Here is a 17,010-nt window from a genome sequence, read left to right as displayed (position 1 = left end):
CCGGTTCCACAGAAGCGGAGGGATCAGCGTAGGGAGCGGGGGCTACGTCTCGAACTGGAGCCGCCACCGAGGGTAGATGCCCACCCGGACCCTCCCCTATAGGTTCAGGTTTGCGGCCGGGAGTCCGCACCTTTGGGGGGGGGGGGGGTACTGTTACGCCCTGACCTTGTGGATCCTTTAAATTCTCTATTTGGTAGGTCAGGGTGTGACTAGGGTGGGAAATCTATGTTTATATTTCTTTGTTGGCCGAGTATATTTCCCAATCAGAGGCAGCTGTCTATCGTTGTCTCTGATTGGGGATCATACTTAGGCAGCCCTTTTTCCCACCTTCTGTTGTGGGATCTTGTCTTTGTGTGTTGCATGTGTTGCACTCCTAGCTTTACGTTCGTTGAGATGTTTATTGTTTTTGGTGAAACATTTTAAAATGAAAGAAAATGTACGCCTACCACGCTGCACCTTGGTCTTCATTTAACGACGGACGTTGCAATAGTGCGCAACAAACAATCGACTTTGGCGCCTTATGTCAAAGTATTGTTGGCAAACGGAATGCGCTACTCAATCCAACATTCTCTTTGGTTTCAGGATTCTTGACTTTACCTTGAAGAGATACAATAAAGAGTCTTAATTCAAACAATCATTTGTTTCAGTGTCATTGTCTACAAGTCATGGACATTCGCTGCATGACACGCAGAGTAGGTGAACGGATGATCTCCGCATGTGTGGTTCCCACCGTGAAGCATGGAGGGGTGATGGGGTGGGGGTGCTTTGCGGGTGACACTGATTTATTTAGAATCCAAGGCACACAACCAGCATGGCTACCACAGCATTCTGCAGCGATATCCCATCCGGTGGGACTATCATTTGTTTTTCAACAGGACAATGACCCAACACACTTCAATGCTGTGTAAGGTCTATTTGACCAAAAAGGAGAGTGATGGAGTGCTGCATCAGATGACCTGGCTTCCACAATCCCCCGACCTCAACCCAATTGACATGGTTTGGGATGACTTGGACCACAGAGTGAAGGAAAAGCAACCAACAAGTACTCAGCATATGTGGGAACTCCTTCAAGACGATTGGAAAAGCATTCCAGGTGAAGCTGGTACTTATTCCATATCGGTCTGGCCATGTTTGAAGTTTGTATGGAGTTTAAATCTGGAATCCTTAATGATGACCCATCCGTTTGCGACATATAACAAATAAGTTACTGCTATTTTTTGTTTGTTTTAACCATGCTGCGCGACGCAATTCATCATTCGTGCCGATGAAAACGTCTGGAACGATGAATCATGTGGAAAGAGCTATCCCGCCGTGTGCTCCATAAGAACCTGTTTAATCCCTCAAATTATCAATTGAAACCAAAAATGCTACTCAGGTGTGAGGATCCTAACTGCAAATGTTTCATGTTATAGTGAATGACTTTGAAGGTATTTGTTTATGTAAAATATGTTTGACTTGTAATACATAAATGTTGTGTAATTATTGTGGCTTGTCAATAAAACGGGTGTACGTATTTAATCTCATGAATCGTTATTAAACATCAATGATATTACCATAATTGATTCACTTTGTTTCTTGAAGAGTCTGTTCAGTGGGCATTTAAATTCTTTGATATTATTGAGCCATTGTTTCTTGAAGAATATAATTCTCTTATGACCCAAAAAGTTATTACTCTACAAACATTAATGTAAACTAACAGTGTGTGTATATAGCTTTAAAATAAATGGAAAACTTTCACGTGGATGACAGAGCGCTGTCTGTGAATATTAGTGTTACATTTCCCTACCCCATCCGTTCCCTGTAGACCAAGTAGTGGGGCAGTCGTTTGGTTTTTAGAATCCCAGAATGTAGCTTTGCGTTTCCAAACTCTCTCGCTGGGTATAGACGTGAGTACAAGATGTACTTATTAGAGCCAACTCTATTAGACTGGTTTCAACTGTTCTGCCTGCGGATATGGAACACGGACCTGTTCATCGGACGTGCTGTTTTTGACTCTCGACCTCAATGCTCGGCGATGAAAAGCCAACTGACGTTTCCTCCGGCTGTGCTGACCTGTTGCACCCTCTACAACCACTGTGATGATTTATTTATTATTTGAGCCTGCTAGTCATCTAAGAACGTTTCAACAGCTTGAACGATCTGGCCTTAATGGCCATGTACTCTAATCTCCACCCGGCACAGCCAGAAGAGAACTGGCCACCCCTCATGTACTCTCTAGGTTCCTGCCTTTCTAGGGAGTTTTTCCTAGCCACCATGCTTCTACATCTGCATTGCTTGCTGTTTGGGGTTCTAGGCTGGGTTTCTGTATAAGCACTTTGTGAAATCTGCTGATGTAAAAAGGGTTTTAGAAATGCATTTCATATGGAATCGCATGATGCTCAGTGTGACGTGTTTATTCCCTCCGTGCACAGCTAGCTAGTATAATTGCATCATCATGATCACAGTAATGAAGTGAAGGTGGCGGCAATACCCATTAGGGTCAGTAAGGGAAGAAAGAGGACGTGCTTAACTCAAATAAATCCCTTCTGTAAACCATTTAAAGGTGCTTGGAACCAAAAATAGATTTTTGTTTTGTATGATATCCATCAAGGACGAGATTGGCGAGGCTACTTCCAAGGCGATGGTGGACATCTTCAACACCCACGGTCATCTTGAATGACTGAGGTCATGAACGCTGGAATGGTTATTTTTTTACAATTTCTTTGTTTTTCCATGGTACATATTTCAATATGTTACATTGTTAATAGATATCGCTTTCCAATCCCCTCCTCCAGGTTTGGTGACTGGAACAACCAGACCCTCAAGACTGCCATGGGCAAGTCCCTTGATTGGTACCAGGAAGGACGGGAGAACAACCTGAAGGTAAAATCTCTCTTTGCACACGACAGCAGCATTCAGAGTACGGACGGGAGCCGCAGCTGTTGACTGAGGTAAACAATGCTATTGTTATTACATATACTGTAATCTTTCAAATGTTTGTATAACGTACTTTCAGATCACTGAAACCCCACCTGATGTGGTGGAAGTTTTTGAACCAGATCAGAACGCCTTCGAGGACCACCTTCCTATGAAATATAATTGTATTTATTCCTGTTATCAATCAAGGTGAGACTGGACATGGACGAGGCGCAGGAGAAACAGAAGGAGAGCTACCGGAGCAGAATCAAGAAGGGGACCAAGTGCTATGACGTCTGGGCAAACGACTTGGTTTGGAAGAAGGACGAAAGGAAGGCGAGACCTGGGGAAAACCTCGCTGCTCTTTCGCTCCTAGCTGGGGTCACCATCTGTTAAAGTGAATATTTAAAATCTCAACAATTTGCATACAAAACAACCTGAAGCTACTTTTAGTTTCCCTAACGCTGATATTATTTTCTGACTTCCTAGGGTTACCTCGGTGGAAGCCAACAATCAGTCGGCCACTGAAAGCCCTGACGCGCTACACTTCAGGGAAGCTCGATAGACAAAGTACGTTAAGTTTTGGTTGACATTTGAGAAAAGCAAGAAATTGTAGTTACGCTGAGCGTATAAAACCTCTTCAATTTACCTCTCCAAATGACCTTAGGACCATTGACTGGCCGAGCCCCCCGGGAGGTATCCCATCCACCAGAACCAGTGAGTTCGGATCAGTTTGATTCGCTGTGCTCTGAGTCAGAGTGGGACCAGTTAGGCTATACCTTCCAAAAGGGTTGAAGTACATATCTCCCATTTCTAACACTGCACCAATCCATTACATTTTCTCAGTGTAACCTGTGTGTTTGCTTGTTTATGTGTCTGTCTCCTACCCTGCTCCTGTTCTCAAGAGAGCAGCAGTGCCTGGACTTTGCAGTCCCCCTTCCGAGACTGGCTGCCTGTTGAGAACAAGGGACAGGCAGAACCTCCCACCCACACCTCTTTATTCCACAAACCAGAATTCAGTATTTTAGTCTATGATTGCCATTTGAGAGTACAGAATCTGTGAAAATAAATTCATGACACAGCTGTACCAAAAACGATCAAAGTTAATGTATTAAAATATTGACAGGTTGGGTTTCACAAGGTGTTCATTATTGGAAGCTGTAAGGTATCCTTTGATGGTATTTATTTGTTCCAGGTTATTCATTGTTGTAGCCTAGGACCTACTATATATCTATCTATATTCAACCACAGGGGTGTATTAATGAGAGAGGGGGGGATGAATCATAGAGGACTACTGAAATGATATTACTTCAGTGTAGATAAGGGCAGGTTAAAATAAAAACATGACAGCCAGACAAGCCAGTGACTGAATCAAAAGGATTTACATCTGAATGGAGTGGACATCAGCTTACTTTGTGATCTATAAGGTAACTTTAATGTGTCAAGCAGAATACACGTTTTCTTTGCCATTTCCCGAAACGTAGCAACGTTTAAGACATGGATTTCATGTTACCCCAAAAAGTAGTTTGAATGAACGTTTCCATGTTACAAGCTAAACAAAGCTTGTTTAAACAGCGAAATTGTCGCAGAAATCAGCCTGGTTTGCATAGCGACGAAGATAATAACAATTTAGGTAATCACTCCGTTGATATAGCAATGGATGCTAATAGTTGATCGAATCCCATTGTGACGCAGTGGGGGGCAGTATTTGGCATGACAGGCCCCCATTGAATGTATTAATCTCTCACTCATATAGTAAAATGTGTACAATTAGTGGAAATTAGCTTTACAACTGCAAAAATGTCTCTACACCTTATGGCAAAATGATGACACAATATGGCAGTCCCCGCACCACAATGTTCATTCTGTTGGGCATGCACAAATAGGCTGTTGATTGCGCGCACAGAAAAAAGTGTGTGTAACTTTCCCTTAAAACCTGTTGAGGACAGAGGGCGCTGTTTTCACTTTGGGGGAAAATCGTGCCCAATTTAAACGGCCTCGTACTCAATTCTTGCTCGTACAATATGCATATTATTATTACTATTGGATAGAAAACACTCTCTAGTTTCTAAAACCGTTTGAATTATATCTGTGAGTAAAACAGAACTCCTTTTGCAGCAAACTTCCAGACAGGAAGTGGTGCTCTGTTCGATGCTCTGTTCTAGGGCCTGCCTATAAATGGGCTTCATATATATCAGTATACATGCACTTCATACGTCTTCCACTAGATGTCGACAGGCAGTGAGAGAAGAAATGGAGTGTATAACTTGATCTGGGGTCGAATAAAAGCTCTCGGCATGACGTGTCACCAGTTTCCTGTTTTCTGGAGAGCGCGTGAAGGGACCTGGTTTTGCCTTCTGAAAAGCTGCCGTTATAGACGACTAATATCTCCGGCTTTGATTTTATTTGATACATGTGACAATATCATCGTAAAGTATGTTTTTTCAATATAGTTTTATTAGATTATTGAAATTTATTCAGGACGTTAGGTGTGTTGCGTTGTGTGCCTTTGTTCAGGAAGGAGAGCTTCGCGCTACTTTGCTAGCTTTCCGTGCTAATTGACTGGAGAAGAGGACATTCTAAAACCAAACAACGATTGTTCTGGACAAAGGACCCCTTGTACAACATTCTGATGAAAGATCATCAAAAGTAGGACCCATTTTATGATGCTATTTCATATATCTGTCGAACATGTGAAATAGTCGTTTGCGCCCAGATTTTGGGTACTCTCTCGCTATAACTAAGCTGGATGTCGTAATGAAGTTATTTTTAGAATTCTAACACGGCGATTGCATTAAGAACTAATGTATCTATCATTTCCTATACATGTATTTTCTAGTAACGTTTATGAATAGTTATTTGGTCAGAATAGTTGTGTCATAAAAATATCCGCACATTCTGGGAAAAAGATGCTACGTTAGCACAATGTATAACCACTGATTTCAGCTCTAAATATGCACATTTTCGAACAAAACATAAGTGTATGTATAACCTGATGTTATAGGACTGTCATCTGATGAAGGTTTATGAAGGTTAGTGAAAATTAATATATTTTGCTGGTTTATTCCCTATCGCTAACGTGCCTATTGCTATCGCTAACGTGCCTTGATGAATGAATGCGGTAGTGTGGTAGGCTATTGTAGTAAGCTAATATAATGCTATATTGTGTTTTCGCTGTAAAACACTTAAAAAATCGGAAATATTGGCTGGATTCACAAGATGTTTGTCTTTAATTTGCTGTACACCATCGATTTTTCAGAAATGTTTTATGATGAGTATTTAGGTATTTGACGTTGGTGTCTGTAATTACTCTGGCTGCTTCGGTTCTATTTCTGACGGTAGCTGTGATGGTAGCTGCAATGTAAAACTGATTTATACCTCAAATATGCACTTTTTTTGAACAAAACATAGATTTATTGTATAACATGTTATAAGACTGTCATCTGATGAAGTTGTTTCTTGGTTAGTTTGGTTGGCTTTGTGCATGCTACCTGTGCTCTGAAAAATGTCTGTCCTTTTTTGTATTTGGTGGTGAGCTAACATAAATATATGTGGTGTTTGCTGTAAAACATTTTAAAAATCAGACATGTTGACTGGATTCACAAGATGTGTATCTTTCATTTGCTGTATTGGACTTGTTAATGTGTGAAAGTTAAATATTTCTAAAAAATATCTTTTGAATTTCGCGCTCTGCCTTGTCAGTGGAATGTGGGAGGAGTTCCGCTAGCGGAACGCCGGAGCCAGACAGGTTAATCAGATTTTAGTTTCCAAATAATTCATTAGTGCAACAATTGCATTAATGTATCAGTTTTGATCAAAGAGTTTCCACAAGACACGAGCCAAGCTGATTCAAAATGTTCAGCACCGCATGACGTTTCACAGTTCAGCACCAGGATGTGGATAGCACACATGACATCATTGCCATAACCTCACGCTTGGTTTTGCAGGGGTCCTCCAACAGGTCCTCTACACAGATCTACATTGTAAAGGGTTTAAACACCGTTTCCATACGCTTGTTAATGAACATGCACCTGTGTAACAGTCAATAAGACACTGACAGCTTAGTCGGTAGGCAATTAAGGTCAGTTAGGACACTAAAAGAGGCCTTTCTACTGACTCTGAAAGACACCAAAAGAAAGACGCCCAGGGTCCCTGCTCATCTGCGTGAACGTGCCTTAGGCACGCTGCAAGGAGGCATGACTGCAGATGTGGCCAGGGTATTAACTTGCATTGTCCGTGCAGTGAGACACGCTACGGAGACAGGAACGACAGCTGATCGTCCTCGCAGTGGCAGAACGTGTAACACCTGCACAGGATCGCAACATCAAACCTGCGGGACAGGTACAGGATGGCAACAACTGCCCGAGTTACACCATGAAGGCAAAATCCCTCTATCAGTGCTCAGACTGTCCGCAATAGGCGGTCTTGTAGGCAGGTCCTCACCAGACATCACCGGCAAACCCACCCTCGCTGGACCAGACAGGACTGGCCAAAAAACAAAAATAAGCTCTTCACTGACGAGTCGCGGATTTGTCTCACCAGGGGTGATGGTCGGATTCGCGTTTATCATCTAAGGAATGAGCGTTACACCGAGGCCTGTACTCTGGAGCGGGATCGATTTGGAGGTGGAGGGTCCGTCTTGGTCTGGGGCGGTGTGTCACAGCATCATCGGACTGAGGTTGTCGTCATAGCAGGCAATCTCAACGCTGTGCAGTACAGGGATGTGGTACCCTTCCTGCAGGCTCATCCTGACATGACCCTCCAGCATGACAACACCACACTGCTAGTTCTGTGGGTGATTTCCCGCAAGACAGGAATGCCCGTGTTCAGCCACGGCCAGCGAAGAGCCCGGATCTCAATCCCATTGAGCACGTCTGAGACCTGTTGGATCGGCGGGTGAGGGCTAGGGCCATTCCCCCCAGAATTGTCCGGGAACTTGCAGGTGCCTTCGTGGAAGAGTGGGGTAACATCTCACAGCAAGAACTGGCAACCCTGGTGCAGTCCATGAGGAGATGCACTGCAGTACTTAATGCAGCTGGTGGCCAGACACGATACTGACTTACTTTTGACAGCCCCCCTTGGTTCAGGGACACATTCCATTTCTGTGGAACTTGTTCAGTGTATGTCTGTTGTTGAATCTCATGTTCATAAATATTTAAACGTGTTAAGTCTGCAGTTGACAGTGAGACGACATTTTTTTACAACTTTTTGGGTCCTAAGAGAATTCTATTCTTCAACAAACAATGGATCAAAGAATTGAAATGCCCACTGAACAGACACCTAGACTGCATCTTCAAGAAACAAAGTGAATCCATGTTTAATAACCACTCATGAGATTAAATACGTACACCCGTTTTATTGACAACAAGCTACAATAATTACACAAGTCAAACGTATTTTACAGCAACAAATACCTTCAAAGTAATTCAGTATAATATGAAACATTTGCAGTTAGGATGCTGACACCAGAGTAGCATTTTTGGTTTCAATTGATAGTTTGAGGGATTAAACAGGTTCTTATGGAGCACACGGAGGGATAGCTCTTGCCACATGATTCATCGTTCCAGCCGTTTTCAGCTTAAGAGGAAACACGAAATAGAAAAGTAGGTCACATTTATTTGTTAAGCCTACTCTGAAAAAGTTGAATTTGATGAATGATAATGGGCTTACTGTACCTCCAAAGTTGATCTGAATACATGGCTCTCTGGCACCATTGTGGTTATTCGGCTGTCCTTGAGCCCAGCTCTCGTGATCAAATTTCGAGCCGTCACTCCAGAACCATAGCCTGTCCTGTGGGGAAGTAGTGAGATCTCAGTATCAAATATTAGATATGCTTGCTGAAATCCGACATACTCATGGTCTTTCCTCCACCACCAGTAGCACCAAAACCGTAAAAATCCCAATGCATTTCAATGGCCGTAGACTTGAATTGTGAAAAACCAAACTACAACCGTTTAAATACTGAATCTGCATTAGGGGGAAACAGCGCCACTGGCCACCCCACCATCGTGATCATTTTTGTTGGCTGAGCAGCGTCGCGCAGCATGGTTAAAACAAACAAAAAAAAAACACCAACTCAGTTGTTATATGTCGCAAACTGACGGGTCACCATTAAGGCATCCAGATTTTAACGCCATACAAACTTTAGACATGGCAACCTATTCTATATCGGTCTGGCCTTTTAATACCACGCTATAGTATTCATTCTTTTTGTACATCTGTAAGATCTTCCAAAAGTTTTTTTTATATAGACACTTTCTTAACTTGACAAAAACGTCAGCTACAACCTTAATCCCAAGGTCTCGAAAATAGAAAAAGCCAGCTAGTAAATTGTTTCTGCGCCATAGCAAAAGAGGAAGAGGCGAAGCGAGAAGGATAACTGCGCCCAAAATCTGCCTTCTCAAGCAAGTCGTTTTTGTATGGCCGTCAATAAGATGTCGAATTTCATTCACGAAAAATATAGTGGCTTATTTGAGCAAATATACGTTTTGTAATGCTTAGGTTGTTACGAGTACTGATACAAATAGCACACATGACATGTCAGAAACTGAGAAAACCATTTATACCGGAGTTGTGCCTGTCACTCGAATCTGCTCTCTCATAGGCTAGAATGGTCCCACCTGATCTGCCCGACATTGCAGACTCTTCACATCGTTAGAGGCCAATGGAGTATCTGGTCAATCTGTGGCAATTGCTCTGGAGTTGAAAGACTGTTTGGATATTTCGAGATGATCAACTCAAATCTAGACCTACATCCAACAGTATTTCCTTTGACAATGACTTGACACGAGGCCTTAGTCACATGCCTAATACTTATAACCACTAGGCTAATAAAGCACATTAATATCAGTTTAAAAAGATGACATTGGGCCATTCAAAGCATCAGTTGCGATTGCTATTCCCCATTATTTGCTAAATGTCATTGAGCGTCGTCACCATCTTTCCTCTGCGGTACCTCAAACTGTGGTCATTACCAGCGAGTTGATTACTCCTGGCACAGTTGTCTGAGCAGTGTCTTAACACCTACTCGGAGCTGATGGTTTTATTAGTCTTAAAACAGGATTCCTAGGACCTGACAGATTGATGAGTATACTAAGACCTCAAGCTGAACTGTTCAGCTAGAGTATACCTCTCACTGGAGTCATTTCTATTAAGGCATCTTCACTTTTACTCAACTATGACAACTGGGGTACCTTTTGCACCTTTGCTTGAACAGCATCAAATCCGCCAATCCAGGTAAGAGGGAAACTGCCAGTCGCGATCAACACCACCGCCTGTAGAAATTGGGACTCTTCATAGCTGTGCACAGATGCCAGGTTTGCGCCAAGGTACTTTACAGTGTTGTGCACAGGCTTCAGTTTTTCTCCAAGTAACTGACAGTGGCGCTAGAGCAAGCAGTACACAGAGACAAAGACATGTCATAATTGAAGTATTAGGCAGTTGTCCAGTCTGAGAATTTGTCTTCTGGACTCTCAAATATTGCCATCGGAACTAATGTTACATTAAACAGGCTCTTAGAGATTAGTTCATCTCCGTCTTAACCCATGCCCTGAGGGTTCTAATATACAAGAGGGCCCAACTCCACACAAATAAATACTGAAAACCCTATAGAACATTTTAATTACAGCATATTAAGGGGAGGTTCAGTATTTTACATGAGGCGCCTGTTAAAATAAGGCCAAAGCACCTTTAACTAAAAAACAAAGTTAATTTCAATTGTAGAGGGTAAGCATTATACCTCTGCATTGGGCCATGTCCTTGAAGTTCTGACAAACATGAAGCAGCGTGAATTAAATTGGAACCAGCCTCTGGGGCATGGGTTTCTTTGGTCTGCTGCAAATTTCACCAATTCATCTGAAAGGAGAAGACAGGGAGTGTTCCGAAATTGCAACCGACTTTAAAGGATAGTCCTGACTGACCGATCCCCTTGCATCATAAATAACATTTGTAGATCAGTCATGCCACACTACAACAAGAGATACACAATGAATGTTCTAAAGCACAAACTCATTCCACAGAGCGCCGAGTGTCTACAGGTTTTCGCTCCTCCCTCGATTGAGCAATTTAGGTCACTAATTAGTAAAGAACTCCCCTCACCTGGTTGTCTAGGTCTTCATTGAAAGGTAAACCACCTGCAGATACAAGGCACTCCGTGGAATGAGTTTGACACTCGTGATGTAAAGTGTGAGGCTGACTCTTACTTGCTTTGTTCACAGTCATTATGTCACCCAGTGTAAAGGCAGCGCTGAGAAGCAGTAGAAGGGTCAACGTCGCCATGGTGATAGTCTCCTGAGACACACACGAGATAAGCCATCAGTGTGTCCCCAACCTCTCCTCGAGTACCCCAGCAAGTCCACTTATCACATTCAACTAATGAAGGGCTAAGGAATACCAGGCATCATCTCTTCCACCACATACAGTAGATTAGGAATGGTTGACTCCCAAATGGCACTACATAGGGAATTGAAAGCATCTGATATTCACCATCTACTTAAGTTAAGGAGAAGTCTATGCTCTTGGGTTCTCCCCAAAACAGCACCCTAGCTAACTAACCCCAATGCATGGCACACCTTTCTGCAAATGAAATTGGCTGGTAAAGTACATTCTTCTAGAGCAGGAGACTCAACTTGCCTAGCATGAGCTACTTTTTTTTTAATACAAACACGTCGCAAGCGACTTCTTTCAAATAGGCTCATTCTTCTCGTCTGCCCTACAACTCTTCAGTGTAGCGTTCTGGCAATATACACAGTAAAATGGGTAATAAACTACTAAAGGGGCCCTAAAAAAAGCTGTGACTTTAAACCCCAAATTACATCCATTTTCATAAATGTTCTCAATTCAATTTCCTGGTTTGACACTCAATTATAATTGGTAATGGAGAACAAAATGTGTTGTTCTGAGTCCATGGCAGTGCTTAAATCACATCAGAATACCATTTGTTTTAGGTCTGGAAGAAAAGTAACACATGAGGAAGCAATGCGTGGTCTAATGTGCCAGTCTAGCGATGGTTCTGTATTGCCAATTGCTGCTCATTTCATGGCAAGGTTTGCAAACAACAATAGATACCTGTCACAAGTATAGAAATTGTAAGTATACTTTGCAGTTAACACTTAATTGAGAATCTGTCAACCCACTAGGCATCAACTGGCTACGCAGGGAGTGGTCGACAGACGGGGCAATATTGCTGGAAATTAATTGGCAGATATGGTTTTAAAGTTGACTAACCAGAGGTGGGATAACGTCAAGTCGCGTTGATTTAGTAACTTGCAGTGTCTGATACTTGAGATTTGTTTGACACTTGAACACGTGAAAAAAAAGTACAAATTAAAATCGGAATTGTTTGGCGAACTACTGCGACCTGTTGGAGACCCCTGCCCTATATAATGCACTACATTTGATCAGGGTCACATATGCCCGATGGGTCCTGGTCAAAAGTAGTGCACCACATAGGTTACCATTTGGGATGAAAGCAGATACAGTACTAGATGACTATGTTGAACTCTCACCTGCAGTCTGGTCTTGTCAGCGCTCTGTTTGTGAGTTGAGTTTCACTGCTTCCTGCTCTCCTTTTTAAGGACCCATCCAGTCAGACCCCTCCCTCTCTCATCATTTAATCGTTCAAATAATCAACTAATCATCAAGCTTTTATCATTTGAATCAGCTGTGTTGTGTTAGGGCAAAAACCAAAACGTACACTCCCTTGGGCATAGCCACGGGAAGAAGTTTGGTGGTGCAGGGTACTTTTAATGAATGTTATTTTCAATTGGGGTGTTGGAAAAATATATTTGCCTGTGCTACAGGCGCTCTATTGGTCCACTATTATAGCACTACTTTTGTGAAAATGTAACAAATCTATAAAAAGTTAACATATATATATATATATATATATACAGTACCAGTCCAAAGTGTGAACACACTTACTCATTCAAGGCTTTTTCTTTATTTTTACTATTTTCTTTTTAGAATAATAGTGAAGACACCAAAACTGTGAAATAACACATATGGAATCATATAGTAACCAAAAAAAGTGTTAAACAAAACCAAATATATTTTAGATTCTTCAAAGTAGCCACCTTTTGCCTTGATGACAGCTTTGCACACTCTTGGCATTCTCTCAACCAGCTTCACCTGGTATGCTTTTCCAACATTCTTAAAGGAATTCCCACATATGCTAAGCACTTGTTGGCTGCTTTTCCTTAACTCTGCGGTCCAACTCATCCCAAACCATCTCAATTGGGTTGAGGTTGGGTGATTGTGGAGGCCAGGGCGGTCTGATGCAGCACTACATCACTCTACCTTATTGGTCAAATAGCCCGTACACAGCCTGGAGGCATGTTGGGTCATTGTCCTGTTGAAAAACAAATGATAGTCCCACTAAGCGCAAACCAGATGGGATGGTGTATCGCTGCAGAATGCTGTGGTAGCCATGCTGGTTAAGTGTGCCTTGAATTGTAAATAAAACACAGACAGTGCCACCAGCAAAGCACCATCACACCTCCTCCTCCAGGCTTCACGGTGGGAACCACACATGCGGAGATCATCCGTTCACCTACTCTGCGTCTCACAAAGGCACACTAATCAGACCAAAGATTTCCACCGGTCTAATGTCCATTGCTCGTGTTTCTTGGCCCAAGCAAGTCTCTTGTTCTTATCGGTGTCCTTTAGGAGTGGTTTCTTTGCAGCAGTTTGACATGAAGGCCTGATTCACGCAGTCTCCTCTGACCAGTTGATGTTGAGATGTGTCTGTTACTTGAACTCTGTGAAGCATTTATTTGGGCTGCAATTTCTGAGGCTGGTAACTCTAATGAGCTTATCCTCTGCAGCAAAGGTAACTCTGGGTCTTCCTTTCCTGTGGCGGTCCTCATAAGAGCCAGGTTCATCATAGCGCTTCACGGTTTTTGCCACTGTACTTGATGAAACTATCAAAGTTCTTGAAATGCTCCGCATTGACTGACCTTCATGTCTTAAAGTAATGATGGACTGTCATTTCTCTTTGCTTATTTGAACTGTTCTTGTCAAATAAATGGACTTAGCCCTATTTGGTAAAAGACCATCTTCTGTATACCTTGTCACAACACAACTGACTGGCTCAAACACATTAAGAAGGAAAGAAATTCCACAAATTCAGTTTTAACAAGGAACACATGTTAACTGAAATGCATTCCAGGTGACTACCTCATGATGCCTGCTAAGAGAATGCCAAGAGTGTGCAAAGCTGTCATCAAGGCAAAGGGTGGCAACTTTGAAGAATCTCAAATAGAAATAGATTTTGATTTAACACTTTCTTTGGCCTACTATATGATTCCATATGTGTTATTTCATAGTTGTGATGTCGTCATTATTATATTCTACAATGTAGAAAATAGTACAAATAAAGAAAACCCCTGGAATGAGTAGGTGTGTCTAAACGTTTGACTGGTACTGTATATATGTATGCTCTTTACTTGTCAGTGTTCCAAATGGGGACATTATTTGTATTTTTCCGAAAACATGCAAACACCATCAGATAGAATTCATATCAAGCAGTGCACTGGGTTAGTCAGATTTGATTAAATATAACAGAACAGATGAACAGGCGAGACATTCACTCTCTTGGGATGGGTTGCCAAAAATAACTAACTGAAAGCCACACTCCCAGATCTATTTATGCTGTTTTGCCAAGGCTATCACTGTTATGGTTCACAGCAAAAATGCAGTCAACAGGTCTCAGACGTGCTCAATGGGATTGAGATCCGGGCTCTTCACTGGCCGTGGCTGAACACGGGCATTCCTGTCTTGCAGGAAATCACCCACAGAACTAGCAGTGTGGTGTTGTCATGCTGGAGGGTCATGTCAGGATGAGCCTGCAGGAAGGGTACCACATCCCTGTACTGCACAGCGTTGAGATTGCCTGCTATGACGACAACCTCAGTCCGATGATGCTGTGACACACCGCCCCAGACCATGACGGACCCTCCACCTCCAAATCGATCCCGCTCCAGAGTACAGGCCTCGGTGTAACGCTCATTCCTTAGATGATAAACGCGAATCCGACCATCACCCCTGGTGAGACAAATCCGCGACTCGTCAGTGAAAAGCTTATTTTTGTTTTTTGGCCAGTCCTGTCTGGTCCAGCGAGGGTGGGTTTGCCGGTGATGTCTGGTGAGGACCTGCCTACAAGACCGCCTATTGCGGACAGTCTAGCACTGATAGAGGGATTTTGCCTTCCTGGTGTAACTCGGGCAGTTGTTGCCATCCTGTACCTGTCCTGCAGGTTTGATGTTGCGATCCTGTGCAGGTGTTACACGTGTTCTGCCACTGCGAGGACGATCAGCTGTCGTTCCTGTCGCCGTAGCGTGTCTCACTGCACGGACAATGCAAGTTAATACCCTGGCCAACTCTGCAGTCGTCATGCCTCCTTGCAGCGTGCCTAAGGCACGTTCACGCAGATGAGCAGGGACCCTGGGCGTCTTTCTTTTGGTGTCTTTCGAGTCAGTAGAAAGCCTCTTTTAGTGTCCTAACTGACCTTAATTGCCTACCGACTAAGCTGTCAGTGTCTTATTGACAGTTCCACAGGTGCATGTTCATTAACAAGCGTATGGAAACGGTGTTCAAACCCTTTACAATGTAGATCTGTGTAGTTATTTGGATTTTACAAATTATCTTTGAAAGACAGGGTCCTGAAAAAGGGAATTTTCTTTTCTTGCTGAGTTTATTACCACAAAACACTAATGTAAACAGTGTGTGTATAGCTTTAAAAGTTGGAAATTATCACGTGGATGTCAGAGCGCTGTCTGTGAATATTAGTATTACATTTCCCTACCCATCCGTTCCCTGTAGACCAAGTAGTGGTGCAGTCGTTTGTTTTTAGAATCCAGAATGTAGCTTTGCGTTACCAAACTCGCTCGCTGGGTATAGACGTGAGTACAAGATGTACTTATTAGAGCCAACTGTATTAGACTGGTTTCAACTGTTCTGCCTGCGGATATGGACACGGACCTGTTCATCGGACGTGCTGTTTGACTCTATGAAAAGCCAACTGACGTTTCCTCGGCTGTGCTGACCTGTTGCACCCTCTACAACCACTGTGATTATTATTTGACCCTGCTGGTCATCTATGAATGTTTCAACAGCTTGAACGATTGGCCTTAATGGCCATGTACTTAAATCTCCACCCGGCATAGCAGAAGAGGACTGGCCACCCCTCAGAGCATGGTTCTGCCTTTCGAGGGAGTTTTTTTTCCCCTAGCCACCATGCTTCTACATCTGCATTGCTTGCTGTTTGGGTTTTGTATAAGCCTCTTGTGAAATCTTCTGATGTAAAAAGGGCTTTAGAAATGCATTTCATATGGAATCGCATGATGCTCAGTGTGACGTGTTTATTCCCTCCGTGCACAGCTAGCTAGTATAATTGCATCACCATGATCACAGTAATGAAGTGAAGGTGGCGGCAATACCCATTAGGGTCAGTAAGGGAAGAAAGAGGACGTGCTAACTCAAATAAATCCCTTCTGTAAACCATTAAAGGTGCTTGGAACCAAAAATAAGGGCAGGTTAAAATAAAACCATGACAGCAGGCAAGCCAGTGGCTGAATCAAAAGGATGTACATATTTATGTAGTGGACATGGCTTACTTTGTGATATTGTGTCAAGCAGAATACACGGTTTCTTTGACATTTCCGAAACGGAGCAACATTTAAGACGTAAGGATTTCATGAATGTTGAAGAGGTACCCAAAATGTTGTTCGAAAGAATGTTTCAAGCTAAACAAAGCTTGTGTAAACAGCGAATTTGTCGCAGAAACCAGCCTTGTTTGCACAGCGATGAAGAAAAGAACACAATTTAGGCTGTGATCTCCAAAATTCTAATCACTAGGTAATCACACCGTTGATATAGCAATGGACGCTAATGTTGATCGAATCCTATTGCGACGCAGTGGGGGACAGTATTTGGCATGACAGGCCCCCATTGGTTTAATTAGTCTCTCACTCATATAGCAAAATGTGTAAAATTGCAGGAAATTAGCTTTACAACTGCAAAAATGGCTCTACGCCTTATGGCAAAATGATGAAACAATATGGCAGTCCCCGCACCACAATGTGCATTCTTGGGCATGCACAAATAGGTGATTGAGAG

General features: G+C 42.7%; 1 protein-coding gene across 1 annotated transcript in view; it reads left to right on the top strand.

The window, feature by feature from the left end:
* The window catches only part of LOC120055302 (ras GTPase-activating protein nGAP-like), a 77,085-nt gene that overhangs the window by 10,065 nt on the left and 50,010 nt on the right, over positions 1 to 17,010 (top strand). Inside the window, exons 2-3 of the mRNA XM_039003177.1 lie at positions 2,775 to 2,862; positions 3,106 to 3,231. Coding sequence (XP_038859105.1) covers positions 2,775 to 2,862; positions 3,106 to 3,231 — 214 coding nt within the window. The remainder of the gene's footprint in view (positions 1 to 2,774; positions 2,863 to 3,105; positions 3,232 to 17,010) is intronic.

This window comes from Salvelinus namaycush, chromosome 11 (genome assembly GCF_016432855.1).
Source record: "Salvelinus namaycush isolate Seneca chromosome 11, SaNama_1.0, whole genome shotgun sequence".
NCBI lineage: Eukaryota > Metazoa > Chordata > Actinopteri > Salmoniformes > Salmonidae > Salvelinus > Salvelinus namaycush.
This window is presented reverse-complemented; position numbering and strand designations above follow the sequence as displayed.